The following is a 16,708-nucleotide window of genomic DNA, read 5'->3' as shown; positions in this document are numbered from 1 at the left end:
GGGGCCTCGAGTTATGCGGTGCTAAGTCTCTTTTCTCCCCGTTGCAACGCACAGGCCTTTTTCCTAGTGTTATACATCAAGGTCCTGGACCATCAAATCGAACGACCATTGCTGCCGCTAGAATGAGACACCGACGCGTAGCTGTTGTCGCTTCATAACCGGCCTGACCTTGTCGGGAAGTCTTCAGTGACAAATCTATTCTGCTTGTCTATTAAGTGGAGCAAAAAAATATTCTTTGATAAGTATTCTTTTTTATTTTCTTTTATAAGTTCGAAGTTTAGGACTAAACCTGATCTAATTGTAGTATTTGTTTCATCTTTACATTCCCAATTTTGAAAATGGAAAGGGAAAGAAGAGATGTTTCTTAAGAAAAGCTGGTGTCGGGGGCTAGAGAATGCAATTTATTCGGGCCGGCTATTCTTCTCTTGTTATTTACTATTGCAATTACCGAAAAAGGGTTTCCTTCGCTTTGTATACAAAGCAATCAACCGAGACAATCAACGATAGGTGCTGGGGTAGAAGCAGCACAGTCACGCCCAAAAAAATGAAAGAGAAAATATAAGAGAAACAAATGCCGACAGCGGCGGATCGACAAAAAACGAAGAAGCCTCGTGGCCGCTGCATCCACCGGAGATCGCCCACGAAGCTCCGAGCCTCCAAAGCGCCGGTACCAATCAACTCCTCCAAGAAGGGTCGCGACGATGACGACGCTGCTGCCAAGGGTTTCCCCCGGTACCGTGTGAGGAGAGAGGAAGGGTAGCCTCGACGCCCTCCAGGAAGGTCCGGCGGCATCATCATGCGCCACCGCGTCGGTGTCGGCCAAGCCAACAGGGATTTCTCCTGATCCCAACCTTCACCTCAGGCACTCCGGAGCTCACCATCAAACCGACCACCACCCTGCGCCAACCCGGACATGAAGCTTCCTACGCTGTCTCACCACGGCACCGCGAAGCATGGCCTGCACAATGAAGAAGAGGAGCCGGGACTAGGGCAGCGGCACCATCGGCACGCGGGAGGGCCCCACCTCCACCGTCGATGACGGTAGCTGACCGGACACAATAGCAGGAACATACCAGGCCCGTGGCCGCACAGGCCCGTAAAGTTCCCGCCTTCGCGCTGCAGCCGGCACACCGTCGGCGTCGCCGTCCCCGTCCAAGCCGCTCCCCTGCCTCCCGGCACAGAGAGCCGCCAAGTGGAAGCACCACCACCACGTGCACCGCCGGCCACCACCACCAGGTCGCCGGACCGCCACCGTCCAAAGCACCACCGCTGCACGCCCGCGACGGAGAGGAACCATCGCAGCCGCCGAGAGCCCGAAGCCGGACCCCAGCCGCCGCCCACACCGCCCACGGCCAGCGCCGCCTGGCCAGATCCGCCGCCGAATCACGCCCACGCACGCCCCACCAAGTAGTCGCCGCGCCACCACGAAGCACCAGCGGGGCCGACACGCCGGCACCACCAGGAGCTCCCGGATTCGCGCCGCCGAGCCCCGCCACAGCCTGACGCCTCCTGCAGCCCGCCGTCCCGCGCCGGCCGGGAGCTCCGCGAGGAGGAGAGGGAGCGACCCCGCCGCCGCCCACGCCGATCGGGCTTTGCCCGGCGGCACCCCTAGGCGGCGGCGAGGGAGGAGGAGGCCGAAGGAGGGGAGGCTGGGGGCGGAGCTAGGTTTCCCCGGCCCGCTCGTGGAGCGGCGGCGGGGGTGGGGGAAGGGCAAGAACTTTGGATGTCTGTAGGTTACTATTGCAATTTATTCGGGCCGGTTATTCTTCTCTTGTTATTTACTATTGTAATGCCCGTGAGGATATAATAATCTATATTATATTAGATTGTGATTTATCTGCCTATATTAATACAGTTTTGTAAATAGAATCTTGGGATATAAGTAACCTATTACGCCCATATTAAGACAATTATGCCTGTGATTTATGTTATATTTTGACGAGAAGTTTGGTAAGTAAACAAAACTTAAATTGGTTTGTTAAATAAATTAAGTTGATTAATTAGGTTAGTTTAAGCATCGCCATCGTGAAGCAAATTCTGTTGCCCACGAGTTAGCAAGATTAGCTAGGTTCTCTCCCCTAGCACCTGGTTTGATGAGGCCCCTAATGCCTTACTTTCCCTTATTGTAATAGACTCTTTGTTGGTTTCTTCTGAATAAATAAGGGGTTGGAGAGTTCAAAAAGTTGATTAATTAGCTTACTAAAATGTTAGACGAAGGGGGTGAGAAAAAAATGAAACATGAGGCTCCTAATGAAGCAGTTGGTAGTTTTCGTAGGTTTTTTCGTCCCATCTTCGTTTGGTTTTTTTTCGTCGTTTTTTTGGTCTGGTTTTTCTTTCGTATCTCACCCGCACTTAAAACAAACAGCCAACGAGGCTCCCTCAATCTCGATCTGTTTCATCTCAGCCCCGAGCCCCAAGAGGAGCCGCCGCAGCCGAGAGGAGACGCCCCAGCCCCCGAGAGGAGCCACCGCCACCGCCGCCGCCGAGAGGAGCCGCCCCAGCCCCGAGAGGAGCCGCCGCCTCCAGGTCGCCGCCGTCACACACCGCCTCCTCCAGGTCGCCGCCGTCACACACTGCCACAGATCCGTTGATCTCTCTCCTCCTCGCCACTCCTCACTGCCAGCCCCGCACAGATCTGCCTCCACGGCGGGGATTCACTCTATGGCGTTCAAGAGAGGTGGCTGCAGCTGCCATGCTGTCGATCCGGTCCCCGGCGAGGAAGGCACGCCATACGGTGTAACCCCGGTAGGCCGCCACACGATCTCCGCGACGTCGCCTTAACCCCGCTACCCCGCATCCCCATTGGCGCCGCCACGTGTGACATCGGCGAGCCATCCCGCGCGCCGCGACCCCCCTGCGAGCGATGCCGTTCCGGCGACCCCGGCAACTAATTGGGCGTCCACTCTTCCACCTATCGCTCCAGCTGCTGTTTAGGGGGTGGTCATTCCCGTGGGCATCTGGTGGCTGGCAGAGGTCTCCTGGACCAGATCTGCCGACAACTCGATGCACGAAGGAGTTCTCCGTGAGTTCAATCTAGCTATGTAGCCATTGTGGAGAAGTACCCAGGAAGGAGGTGGAATCAGCTGTTGACTATGCCTCTGCCTACGCATCCATCCGTTTAAGGGTGACCACAATTGGTAAGATGTAGGACAACTAGGCCACAAATTGATCTGATATCAAATGGTGTAGATTAGTAGATACAACATATAGATACGGTCCACTGGGATGGTCATAGTTTAATTAACCATCTTTCTTTAATGTTATATACTGCAGAAAGCTTATTTTTTTAGAAAAATTCATAGAAGAAAGCTTATTTTTCATTACTATGACCATTTCTTAAAACAATATACTGCTGGATGTTTCATTTTAAGCAGTATAAACTGTTTTTCTTTTAAAATATGGGTTTAATTGCTGCAAAACAATCAAGATTGTGGACTATATACAGAGGTTCTGTCTTCTTCTTCTGTAAGTAAAAATGAAAACTGGTGGCCGCTGGCTTTCGAGCCGGCTCGGTCTGAGCCGAGCCGTACCCAAAACGAGCCGAGCCGCTTGAAGTAGGCTCGTTGGCTGAGCGAGCCGAGCCGCTTGGTCGCGGTGCACAATGTAAGATGACTTACACACCTAAACTGAGGGAGTACCTGAGAAATGTTAGTTGACCGCTTCGGTTTGTTCATGATCTATTCTAAAGACAGATTATTAGCGGTGCAACATCTTTGTTGGTTCAATCAAATAGTCCGAGTCAAGCCGGTTTGTGGCCAGGCGTGTGATGGTGAGGCGTCTGGAGTTGTGGGCGATCAGTTAAGCCAGCCGCAACGTACGCGCTGCAACACATCGTGTGCGCCGCCAGGGATGGGGCTTGCCTGCTCCCCGGGTATGCTCCCATCGGTGCTACGCACGCACGCCTAGAGGCTCGCTCGCCCTGGCCGCGGGACTACGCCCAGCAACTTCCTTCAAAATCGGCGGCATCGACGAGCTGCATGCATGCATGACTTGTTAGTGGCCGGGTCGTGTGTGCGCGCCCGTGTATAAATACCCCCATGTGATGTGTGGTATGCGCCCACTGTAGTTCAAGTTGCATAAAATAGAAGAGGTCGTGCGTGTGGCACCGTTCATCGGCGTGGCGCCTTTTTGCGGCGAGGAGTTGGTGCATGCGCGGAGATCATATGCCATGATGCACGGCGTTCCACCGGAAACACCGGGTGGTCGTTGAGTATCCCTGGTACATTTACTATATCCCTATAAAAGCACCACAGAGGGCAGATCTATGTATGGCTCTGGGGTTACTATATTCATATACAGTCAGATGTACTCAGTGATACTACTCAGGTGTGCCAACAATATTATAGCTCTGGGGACAATATTCCTACACACTCTAGAGGCCATTTAATTTAATATTATCTTCGTACTATGTTAGTTGGGAGAACATGAGCGTTCTCATAGCTCAGCGACATCTGGCCGTCCATCTCGTTTTCTGATGCGATTCCGTCCGTCGGATCGAGCCTCCGGACGATCTGGGCCGCCGGATCGAGAGGAGACACTGCTACAATGAATAGTAGTCAAAAACGCGTGCCACCGCGTGCAATTCCGGTGCCCCGCTGGGGGCATTTCTGTCATTTTGCATGACTGGGAAAATATCCCATAGCGGCAGGTGTGAGCGCCTGGTCGTCGCTCTCCCCGCAGACCCGCACTCGCGCCGCACCCCTCTCCTCTCCATGCCGCCTCGCCTCTCTCCCTCCCTCCAAACCCTAGCCCCGCCCGCGCCTCCCTGCCCCGCCGCCATCCAGTTCCAGCCCCTGCCCCGTCGAGCGGCCCATGGCGGTGCCGGATCCGATGTCGGGGTCGAGGCGCGCTGCCCGTGCGTGGGGAGAGGCACCCGGACCTCGCGTGGCCCGGAGCTGTACGACGGCGTAGGGCGTGGGTCGTCTCCCTTATCCTGCGTCGTCGCCTGCCTCTTCTACTCCCCTCCTCCTTTCGTTTCGTTGCTCAATCCTCTCTGTAGTCCTGCTCCCTGGTCCATGAGTCGTCGCTGGGTTGGTCGCCGAGGGGCTCCGATGGCGGCGCGCTGGGGTGACGTCGGCTAAGGTGGTTCTCCTCTCGGTTCTTTCCTCTTTTCTGTGTTCGAATTGTCATGTCTGACCAGTTTTGGATCTTGGGTGTCTATTACTTGCAGGTCCGTTGTTCTCCTCCTCACTTGGCCTAGATTTGCTGTGCCGCTGGTCGATCTGTGCTGGTCTTTGCGTTTTCATCAGGAAACTACAGGTCGACCTCTCGTTTTCCTTATCTCTGTTTTTATGTTTCTTGTTTGTCTGTGTGTATTGCTCGGTATGGTGTGTCCGTCGATCATATGGGTGTGGACGGTGGCAAATCAGTGAATTTGTTTGGTTTCTTCTTGTATTGGTTGGGTCCTCTGGTTGGATTTTGGTAGTTCACATTTGTCTCTTTATGTTGATGGAGACGAATGGTGGTGTCCTCCGGTTAGATTTTAGTAGTTCTCGATTGTGCCTCCTTTGTTTGCTTATGCGTGACAGGTGTTTTTTTTCTTAGTTGTCTGGATCTTGCTAGGGCCGGGATTCTCTCTCTATGATTGTAGTGAGATTTTCAGAAGAGGTCGATGTACCAGGGTATGCGCCTTTTGGACTGGTTTGGTGACATTATTCTTTGTCAGGTGACGTGTGAAAAAATAAAGGGTTTGGTCTGTTAATTGGCCTCTGTCGATTGATTTGGTCTGCCTAAGTTATTATGGTTGGGTATCCCTCTGCTTGTTATAATGGTCTCAGTGCTGGATGTTTGCCTTGTCTTAAGGGGTGGATGTTTGGTTAGGAAGAGAGTGTTGGATTTGAGCTCCGCCGGGCTGTTAAGATGTTGTCCATGATGGTTGGCAACTTGGCATGGTTGGTTACAAAGAGAATTTGAGATTGTGTGCTTGATGTGTTTACAGTTCTGCTAATGAGGGTGCCTTCTGGTAGGGGGTGTCTGCTGTTAGCTTCTTGCTGTGAGATTCGGTTATCTGGTGTCCATGCTTTAGGCTTTCATTCTGTGTCTTTGCATGTTGACCAACTGCTCCTGAATGCGTTTCACGCTTGCTATGCTCATCTGGTCTGCTTGTTTTTGCTTGCCACCTTCAGCTATTATGTTATGTTAGTTCTCTACTTTAGTGATTATCTGCACTTCTCAATTACAGACTTCATTTCTTCTACATATGGTTTCTCTGTTTATTAATTTGCCTTGCTTTCTTTCATGGTCCTTACTTTCTGTTTGGCAGCTTGTTTCAGTTACAGCTGAGTTCTTGGGTTCCACTTTGTTGTTGGAAACTACTTACTGGCGGAGCTGCTGCTCGGTTCATAGGGTAAGTCGTGCCTTGCTATGTTTCCTATTGCTTGCTATTTAGTTGTGTTTATTACTATTTATTTCATAAGCTTCTGTGTTCTTCCCTTTGTATGGTCTGGGTTGGTATTTTTCCGGTTGCTCCTTAATAATTAATTATTACAGGCATGTTTATTATCAGTTCTTCCTGTGTGCCTCTGCTTGAGGCTGTTGCGAGCTATTGTCGATTGCCGTTTCATTCTTATGTTCGAGAGGTGGCATCCGATGGTTGTCTGCTTGGAGGGGTGGAGATTGATGTTCTTACTAGGGATGACGTGGTGCGGTGTCAAACCAATTTTTACAAGGGATATATGGGTTTGTTGTTGCAGATTACAATTACGATAGCATGTTAGCGTATAAAGGTGTTGCGCAGTCGGTTCTGGTGCTTGCAGGTGCGCTTGCCCAGCCTGCCTGGCCTCTGGTACATGCAGGCGGGCAGGTTGATGTCGCTGGTATAAATACAAGTGTTCAATTACAATTATTGTATTCACAGCTGGTCAATTCGGTGTCTGGGTTCTAAAGCCCGTCTAGGAGTGTCTTAGATAGATTATGTCTGGTCATTATATTGTTCCCTTGGGTATGCTTGTAATAAACAGCTCTTTGTATGCATGAATCATTATTATTTCATTTAATTGGCTCTACTGTCTCTTGTGCTCCTGTTTGATACTTTTTTGCATTTACCTGTGCTGTCTTTACTTCGCTTTCGTCTTAATATGCAGTATTTGCATATATGTGTGCTCATTGTTGATGATGGCTCGCCGTCGGAGTGTTTTGCATGCTCCTGTTGTTGGTGTTTGTGGTATTCGTAAGAGAAAGGGTATGTTGTCTATATGGTCATTTCCTTAGGTTTTGTTTGGCTTGCATCTGTTCATTTGTGTCGGTTCTGTCGTTTTCTAGGGGATGCCTGGTTCCCAGTGCTCACTCCTGCCATGTCGGCTAGAAATCGGAAGAGGCGTAAATTACTTAGGGGCCTTCGTTGCCATGGTGTTACATGTACTGGTCTTCTTGGTCGGGGTTCCTGTCTTTCCATCCTTAGTATCTTTGTTTTGGCTGTTGTTTCTCATAACAACATGCATGTAGATCTTCGGTTTGAAGGGGACTTGCCAACTGATTGGACTGGTTTTCCTGTCGAGGTAGTTGACAATCGCAAAGGTACTAACTATTATGTTGATGTTAGTTTTGTTTTTTCCTTTTCCTGTCATGACGGCCTCCTTGAGTATTGTGTTTTCTGTAGTTTCCTATAAGGATAGATCTTACTATGGTCCTCCTAAGTACCAGTGCCCTCACTGCAAGGCTTCTTTTTGGTTTGAGGAGAGGGCCAATCCATATTCTTCATGGGTGCTACGTAAAATTGTTTATAACCTTTGTTGCAAAGGTGGAAAAGTCGTTGTTAAACCTTTCAGAAATCCTCCTGCTTTATTGAGTCGTTTATTATCCTGTCATGGTGATCGTGTTTCCAAGCAATTCCTGACAAAGATACGGCATCACAGTTGGACGTTTGCATTTACGTCTATTGTGGCGACGTCATTCGTTCGCTGGAAGGCACGCGGGGGTTAATATCTTCAAAATTTGTGGTCAGGTCCATCATCTTATTGGTTCTCTTTTGCCGATGAAAACGATTGTGCCGTCCAGCCATACCACTGGTCGGCGTTACTACCAGGAGAACTTTCAGGATGGTCTTACAATTTGTCGAGTGGATGAGGCCCCTGATACTTTTACTATTTTTACATGTAGTCCAATGTGGCTTGAAATTACTAAGATGAAGCTTAACGAATATCTAGATGAAATCCAGTCAGGCCATGCCTATGGTCCTATAAACGCTGGTACCATTTTATTTACCCTTTCCATGCAACTACAGCTTGAAATTTCTGACTGATGTTTAAGGCTTTCTGTTTTTCTATCTCATTTGCTGTTGTTTTGCTTTGCTTTGCAGTTCTGTACACCGTCAAGTTTTAGAAGTTCCTCGTATTCCTGTGGAAGTATGTTTTTAGACCAGTGGAAGGTCATTTAATGATTAAGTTTACAAAGCGCACTGAACTTGTGGAGAGAACTGGAATGGAAGCAGAGTTCCCCTTCTGTACGTATGCATTGACTCCAACATCTCAGCTCCCTAGGCCTACAGATATGCCTGAACGCTTTACAAGTAATTTTGTGACTAATCATCTTTTCTCTCGTTTGTTTGGTGGTGATTTTATAATAACTCTTCTTTGCTTGCTTAGATGTCATTGGAGTGATTACTGGAATCTCTGAAGCTGTTCAGTATGTTAGTGCAAAATCTCAGTGCGTTCTTTTTAAAGACAAAGCAGTTTGTTGACACAGACAAAGAGATCTTGGTAACTTCCAGATCATCTGTATTTTCAAACGTCTCCTTCCTTCTATGCTTATTTATGCGTGTTTCTTCTCACATGCCATTGAAACAGTCTGATCAGTTAATGAGTCTGTCGCTGAAAAGGACAATTCACCACAGCTTGGCAGTTCCATGGAGAAAGATAACTTGCCGTTGCCTGATCAGACCTCCGATGCAAAAAGGTGCTCGCCATTTCTTTAATTATACCCAAGTATTTTGCTCGCATTGCAAGATACTCAATCCAGTGTGCCATTTTCAGGCCCCAACCATCTGTCCCTGTCGATGCTCGAAGCAATCCGAGCAAGCGGGGCAGATAGAAGTAGAAACATCGCCTGGGTAATCATAGGGCTTTCTTTTTTCCAAATTCTTCTGGACCTTCTTGTGGTCTTTGTTACCACCACACATTCTCATGAGTGGTTCCCTGTTGGTCTTCGTGCTCTTTCAGTAGGCGAGGCATCTTTTTGAGACCCAAGACTTTTTGTTAACGTTGCTGTAAATGGACGGTTTCTTATTAGTATGCCTGTACGAGCGATTCCCGTGCTTGAGCTTCGGCTCGTAGGCACTTACCGCCACATCACTTGGTTGCTTATGGGCAACAATGGCAGCTATCACAATCATGTTTCTGTCCATCCGGACTATCAGGCTACTTGGCTAGAAGCTGTATTTTTGTCAAGTTTGAATGATTCAGATTCGCTTATTGCAGTCTCATTTCTTGGTTTAAGTCTGTATAATATTCTGTGCTGAGTCCTTGTCTGTTGCATGTGTGCAGGACTGCAGGGTATGAGATCGATGTATACATGCATGCCCTAGACTCGGTGCCCCGGAGTGAAATGGGAGTCGAACGGCTAGACATGCCATACCCTGCGAAGCGCTTTTAGCCCTTTTATTTCAGTTTCAGTCATGGCGATATCCGTATTTAGAGGCTAGCAAGTACTTCATGCCAAGGTTATTTCCTTTGTAAATATATGGGCGATTGATACACTCTCCTTTAAACTTAATCAGTACCAGGACTGTACTTCAGAATCTGATTTACAAGTGTTCCATCTATTTGCTCCCCTGTGTTGTTCAGCTCGTTTTATTTTGTATTCGTGTTCCATATGCTGGGATTAGCAAATTACTTTGACGAGTGCACCTGTCTATTTAGGAGATTGTGAACACTATCTTGTCCTATGAATCATGTTAAGTGCATTGCTAATCAGGTATAAACATGTTTCTAGATGACAATGTTGCCTTCTTTTCCGCAATACCCTGATTACCCAATTCCTGAGGTACATTCTGATTCGTGTCTCTACTGCAGAACTTTAGCTCATAGAGCAGAAAACTCGTATCATCTCTCTATGTATGCCAAATAGAGTAATTCCGATAACATCTCATGCATTTTACCTCCAAATTTTATTAACTCTAAACAATTATCGTTATGATGCTAAAGTCATCTCCATTAACATCTCAAAGTCCTATCCTTTGGCCCGCCGTTCGGCGGGCAACGTGCGGCAAGCCGCGCCCCCTATCTAGTGAACCTATGGAGGAAGGTCTCCTTGGTTGAACTCAGTTAATCAGCGGCAGACGTTGTCTTTGTGTATTCCAGTACATTTCAAAAAAATCAGCTGTTGTGTTGAGGGCCACTGTTTATTGTAAGAGCAACTCTAGCAGACCCCGCATCCTTCCGACCCGCAAAACGTTTTTGCAGTTCGCGAAAAAACGCCTTTGCGGGCTGGCGCGGGTGGCCGCAGTTGCAGACCCCGCATAATAGACCCGTAAAAAAGGATATTCCCAGAATATGCTTTTTTACGGGTTGGGGTTGCGGCGTCTGATCTGGCGCAGGTCCTCCCGGCCCGCAAAACTTAAATTTGCAACTTAATTTGATCTAGCATATTGCATTGCTTTGCTTTATTAACAACATTGGATACAAAAGGCATCACCAAATCTTTGCTAGAATAGCAAGACCAAAGAAAACAAGAACTACAAGTATGCATTTTAGAAGATTTTCAACTTCCATAACTGCTCCCACTAGCTGGACTAATATCTTCTCCATGCATTCGTTGTTAATATGTGGATTCTTGATTTTGCATTCTTCTTTCTTCATCTTTGGTTCGGAAGAAGTAGATGTTGCTTCCCCTCTAGTTGCACATGCAGCCGCATCATTGCCTTCGATTGTACTAAGGAGTGCACTAACATCTATTAAATTTCTTTCTATCAACAAATCAATGTATTGCCCTTCCCAAAACCAAAATGAGCATCCATTGTCCTACACAAAAGAATGAGCAAGCTCGAAGTGAGCCACCGCAATTGAACTAAAGAATGAACTATGAAACGAGCTACCGCAAGTGCACGTACCCCGTTGTTTTCGCATTTGAAGAACACCCATCCGGGGTGCTTCGGCGTGCTCGAAGTGAGCCGCGGCACTTTCCGCGTGTAGTCGTCGCACTCTATGAGCGGCCTCGGCAAGCCACAAAGACAATGCGCGAGCGCCGAGCCCGGTGGACGACCGGACGAGTCCATGCCCGCAAACCTTCGGCGACGGCGGGCGGACGAACTCGTACCTGCATGCGGTGATGCACCCTTGCCTGGGCTGCGGGAGAGGCTCCCCGACCACTCCACCGCTTGAGGCAGCAACCGGCGGCCGGAAAAAGCCAAATCCGGCGGCCCGCGATGAAGTGTAGCAGATCTGCAAATCCGGCGGCCCGCCGACGCGGGGGGGGGAGGGGAGTTCTCGTGCGCGTGGCGGCCTTCCGGCGTGCTCCTGCCGGCTGCGGTCGCCGGAATCTTGGGCGGCGGCCGGCGACGGCGCGAGGGGGAGAGGAGAGGTGGTTGGTGGGAGAAAGCGCGGGATGAAATGACCCTCCACCAACCGCTTCCGCTTATATGCAGGGCATCGCGGCCGCGAGGGGGAAACCCGCGTTTTCCCGGGTTGGGCTCGGGATTTTGCCACCCCCCCTAAAAAAATTTGCGGGCCGGGGCGGGATGCGGGGTCTGATCGGGCTGGTTTTTCCGCCCCGACCCGCATTTTGGCGGTTATTTTACGGGTCGGGGCGGGATGCGGGGTCTGCTAGAGTTGCTCTAAACTCCATATTTATACCTACACTTGATGCATTTTCAGGTTAGAGCGAGACAGAGGGAGGGAGGGAGACTGGACATGGAAATATGGAGGCAACTCTTTTTTTTTGCGGGAATATGAAGGCAACTCAGTATTGAAGATAATCATATAGCCCCATGTATGTTCATGTTACCTTCGTTAAAAAAGTGTGGGCTGATAACATTTTTCCTTTGTAATGTAAATCTTTAGGTAATGTCATTCTCTTTCATGACCTCTTTGAGGACTATGACTTACTAAAAGGATCAAAAGAAGACAACCAAGTTTTCAGATCGTATATGTTTACCATGATAAACCCTTTTTTAGCTATTTGTAATGCACGATATCGTATATGCAGGACATGGTGCCTCTGCCACCGGCCTCGACGCAGAGTCCCCGCTGCCCCGCGCCTGGTGGCACGATGTCTCCCTCTTGGCCGCCCGTCTGTTTCGGCCACCCAGCCGTACTCCCATGAGGCCGCCCTCGTGTGCGGTGTCTGTCCCGCTCTCACTATGGTGCCATTGCTCTCCATTGTATTATTTTTTTTATTTTCCTAGCGCCAAGTTTTTTTTATTAATTTTTGCTATAGTACCAATGTATAGGTGTCAACAGGTTTTCCTATGTTGATCCCAGTTAGTACAAAATGTTAGTTCATGGCATAAAAATCCGTTTAGCCTCTCTTTTGCACGTGCTGACAAATTTTATATATTGTTGTGCAGGTGTAAAATTGGCTTTTGTACAAGAAAATAAGATTCAAGAAGTAGGCATCCTTATCAGAGCAATTGCATTGTAAAGTACTAGTTTGCATTTTGTTTTCGGTGGCTACACTAGAAGTGAAGACTACATGCGTATCAGTCAATTTTATTTTCTATTGCAAAATCTATACTTCCCAATCAAAATACCATGTCCACTTTAGAAAATACCATACTTGTACAGAGGAGAAATTGATGGAAGTATTGAATAGTCATTGGTAGAATTGAGCAAGTGTTGCATAACTTTAACTTTTTTCCTTGCATGTTAATCATGTGTAAATTCATCTCGAAAATCAGTTTGTTCAAAAAGTTTAGTGACCATGGCCAGACGCTTGATTCTTCACTAGGTTGCTGGATCACAACGGTGTTTCACTTAAAAAAAATACATTTAGAGGACATCTATTTTGTATCCATTTCATTTATATTCTTTTGCAAGAATTATTTAAAATTTAGAATATGTGAACTAAGTTTTAGACGTGCGTTGCACGTGCACGCTTACTAGTAGATATAGAGATAGAGATATGAAAATCAGCTTCTAAGCCCAGGCTCATCTGCACTCGCGCTGACGAAACAAATACTAAACAAATTCAAAAAATTCCAAACATTTACATGATAGATAATTTGATGTGTGAGGTCCGCTCCAATTTTTAAATCATTTGGATATCTGAGCAGCTCTCGGCAAAAAAGATAAATTCGGGATTTGTAAAAAAGTTACTGCTCATGCACTGTTCTGACCCAATTTGTCTTTTTTGCCAAGAGTTGTTCAGGTGTCTAAATGATTTGAAAATTGGAGCGGACCTCACGCGCTAAATTTTCTACCATGCAAAAAAATTGGAAGTGTTTGAATTTTTTGTGATTTTTTCTGACCGGATGTAGATGAGTCTGGGCATCGAAATGCTGCACTCATAGAGATAGAGATAGAGATACAGATATGGATATGGATATAGATAGATAAGTACATAGAGATAGAGATAGAGACTGGGCCTTTTTTTCCTTCTTTTGGGCTTTCTAGTTAGGGCTTGAGAAGCCTCCCAGGGACACGGGAGATATATCTATGTCTCGCTTATAGCGAGATGGTAGCGCCCCTCATCACCCACACGCATGGCTAGCCCAGTAGCGTGTTACTCGATGAATCGCGAGTCCTCCTCGTTTGCGCCCTTAGTGTTGGTAAGCGATAATGGTGCTCACGCCTTGCTAAGCTGGGCCTGACCAAATTGTTCGGGTCGTAACCATGCAGGTCCCTTTGGCGAATGGTTGATCGGGCAACCATTTGACTTTTGTAAAAACAATTCCTTCGAATCCGTATAAACACACAAATTTGAAAAACATTGTAAATTTGCAAAGAGTTTGTAGATTTGCCAACGATTCATGAATATGAAAAAGTTCAGAATTTTAAAAAAGGTTATGAATTTGGATTGTTTTGTGGATTTTGAAAAAAATTCTATGGATTTTGAAAAATGTTTATGGATTTAAATATATAATGCATTTCAAAAATTGTGCAAAGATTCGAAAGTTCGTGATTTAAAAAGAAGTTCAAGGGTTTTGAAAAAAAAGATTGATGAATAAGAAAAACATTCAAAAATGTGAAAAAAGTTCATGAATTTAAAAAAATTGTGCATTCAAAAAGGTTCATGAGTTTTAAAAATAATGAATTTTAAAAACAAAATCACAAATTTGAAAAACATTCATGAGTTTTAACAAAGTTACTGAAATTTTTAAAAAGTTCATGAAGTTGTAGTTATTCATAGCCGGCCTGACCTTGTCAATGGGAGGTCTTCATACAAGTGTTCCTAATTATCATCGCCATGTTGCCGTCGTTGATTGCCTAGACAAATCTACTTCGCTTGTCTATTAAGCGGAGCAAACAAAATTCTTTTTTATTTTCTTTTATAAGGTGGAAGTTTAGGACTAAACCTATCTAATTGTAGTATTTGTTTCGTCTTCACGTGTTCTTAGTATTGAAAATGGAAAGGGAAATAAAACGAGATGTTTCTTGAGAAATGCCAGTGTCAGGGGCTAGAGAATGCAATTTATTCAGGCCGTCTATTCTCCTTTTGTTATTTACTAGGAGAATTCAGGAATTTTATTTGTATGTAATAGTCTTATAGTCAAGAGGCCACTAATTCTCAATACAAGGTGGAGCCAAGACCAACCACACAACAGTTGTACTCTCGGTACGGCTATAATTGGCTAGGCGATCTGCAACTCGAAGAATTTTCTGAGGATAAGACTCTAATGCACATTAACTCTTTGATCAACGAAGAATTTTCGGAGGATAAAACTCTCTAATGCACATTAACTCTTTGATCTCCCGAACCAAAGGACCATACCCAGAACACTCCAGTCCACTGTTCGACAAACAACATAGTGCTTCCAACAAGTCCGATTAAACGATAACCGGAAGTATAAATAATGCCAGTAGGTTACAACGGATATAAATAATCTATTATGTCAGATCGTGATTTATCTGTCTATAATACAATTGTTTCCTTAGGGGGCTATTAATATAATTGTGTAAATAAATTTTTGCAGTATAAATAATCTATTACATTAAATTGTGATTGACCTACATATATTAATACAATTATGTAATAAATGTTTATCAAATCCTTTTCATAATTTACCTTATTTTGATAAGAAGCTTTGTAAGTAAACTAAAGTTAAATTAAGATAGGCAAATTAAAGTGATTATCATAGGGGAAGGTTAGACGAAGGGGAAAAGTGAAACATGAAAACTTTAGATAGATAGATATAGATATAAATATAATATAGATAGATAGATATAAATATAGTATAGATAGATAGATAGATAGATAGATATAAAGACATAAAGATAGAGATAGAGACTATGGACTATGGACGTTTTCCCTTCTAGTCAAGGAATTTTTTAGGGCTTTCTTGCTAGGGCTTGAAAAGCTACGAAGGGACGCGGGAGCTATATCTATATCTCGCTTATATATAACGAGATGGTAGCTCCCCTCATCATCAGCAGCAGAGAGCTCTGATTTGGGACTCGGGTGAAGCAAGAGAGCAAGTACAGAAGAGAGATGGCATCCCCTCGCCGCATCGCCGCCGCGCCCGCCGCCGCGCCCGCCACCCTCCTCATCCTGCTCCTCCTCGTCGCCACGGGTATGTCCGGCGAGCTTCCTCCCTCCCAGCGATCGAGCAGTTGTAAATTGTAATTAATCACCGGCGCTTGATTACTTTTGTGGTGGTTGCATTGCAGAGATGGGGACGACGAAGGTGGCGGAGGCCCGGACGTGCGAGTCGCAGAGCCACAATTTCAAGGGCGCTTGCTTCAGCGACACCAACTGCGCCAGCGTGTGCCGCACCGAGAACTTCCCCCGCGGGCAGTGCCACCAGCACCACCTCGAGCGCAAGTGCTACTGCGAGCGGGACTGCTGAGCTTAGGATGACCAGAAATAAAGTAGCTCCATCGGTTTTGCCTCTTCATCTTCATGCATGCATCCATGCATGTTGTTTAGGTGAAGATTGGTCCTGGCTCCGGCGTGTTTGCGGCTTCAATTAGTCTGTGAGGTTAATGTATACTAATAACGATGCATGCCACTGATGCATGTGGCTTCTCTGTGTTGTGATGCGTTGTGTTGGATTCAGTCAGTTTGCAGTTAGTTGGCTTGTCTTTTTCTTCAAAAAGATTAGTTCTATTACGATATAGATTCACCGGATTCTGTACAAAGCACCTCTAAAATAATAAAAATTACATCAAAGTCCATGGACCATCAAATCGAACGATCGTTGCTGCCGCTAGAATGCATGAGACACCGACGCTAACCGACCTGACCTTGTCGGGAAGTCTTCAGTGACAAATCTACTTAGCTTGTCTATTAAGCGGAGCAAAAATATTCTTCTTATTTACTTTTATAAGAATTCTTTTTATTTTATATTATAAGTTCAAAGTTTAGGACTAAACCTGATCTAATTGTAGTATTTGTTTCATCTTCACGTTCTTAGTTTTGAGAATGGAAAGGGAAATAAATGCTGGTGACGGGGGCTAGAGAATGCAATTTATTCGGGACGGCTATTCTCCTTTTGTTATTTACTATTGCAATGCCCGTGATATAAATAATCTGTTAATAGATCGTGATTTACCTACCTATGTTAATACAATTGTTTAATAAAATCATGATATATAAGTAATCTATTACGTTAGATCAT

General features: G+C 46.2%; 1 protein-coding gene across 1 annotated transcript; it reads left to right on the top strand.

The window, feature by feature from the left end:
• Nucleotides 1-15,455: 15,455 nt before the first annotated feature.
• LOC123162234 (defensin Tm-AMP-D1.2) lies at nucleotides 15,456-16,168 on the top strand. The gene is made up of 2 exons (XM_044580015.1): nucleotides 15,456-15,661; nucleotides 15,759-16,168. The coding sequence occupies exons 1-2, from the start codon at nucleotides 15,580-15,582 to the stop codon at nucleotides 15,935-15,937; spliced, it is 261 nt and encodes an 86-aa protein (XP_044435950.1). The 5' UTR covers nucleotides 15,456-15,579; the 3' UTR covers nucleotides 15,938-16,168.
• Nucleotides 16,169-16,708: the final 540 nt, after the last annotated feature.

The sequence above is a fragment of the Triticum aestivum genome, chromosome 1D, assembly GCF_018294505.1.
Source record: "Triticum aestivum cultivar Chinese Spring chromosome 1D, IWGSC CS RefSeq v2.1, whole genome shotgun sequence".
NCBI classification, from domain to species: domain Eukaryota; kingdom Viridiplantae; phylum Streptophyta; class Magnoliopsida; order Poales; family Poaceae; genus Triticum; species Triticum aestivum.
The sequence above is the reverse complement of the archived record's forward strand: the minus strand, read 5'-3'. Positions and strand labels throughout refer to the sequence as shown.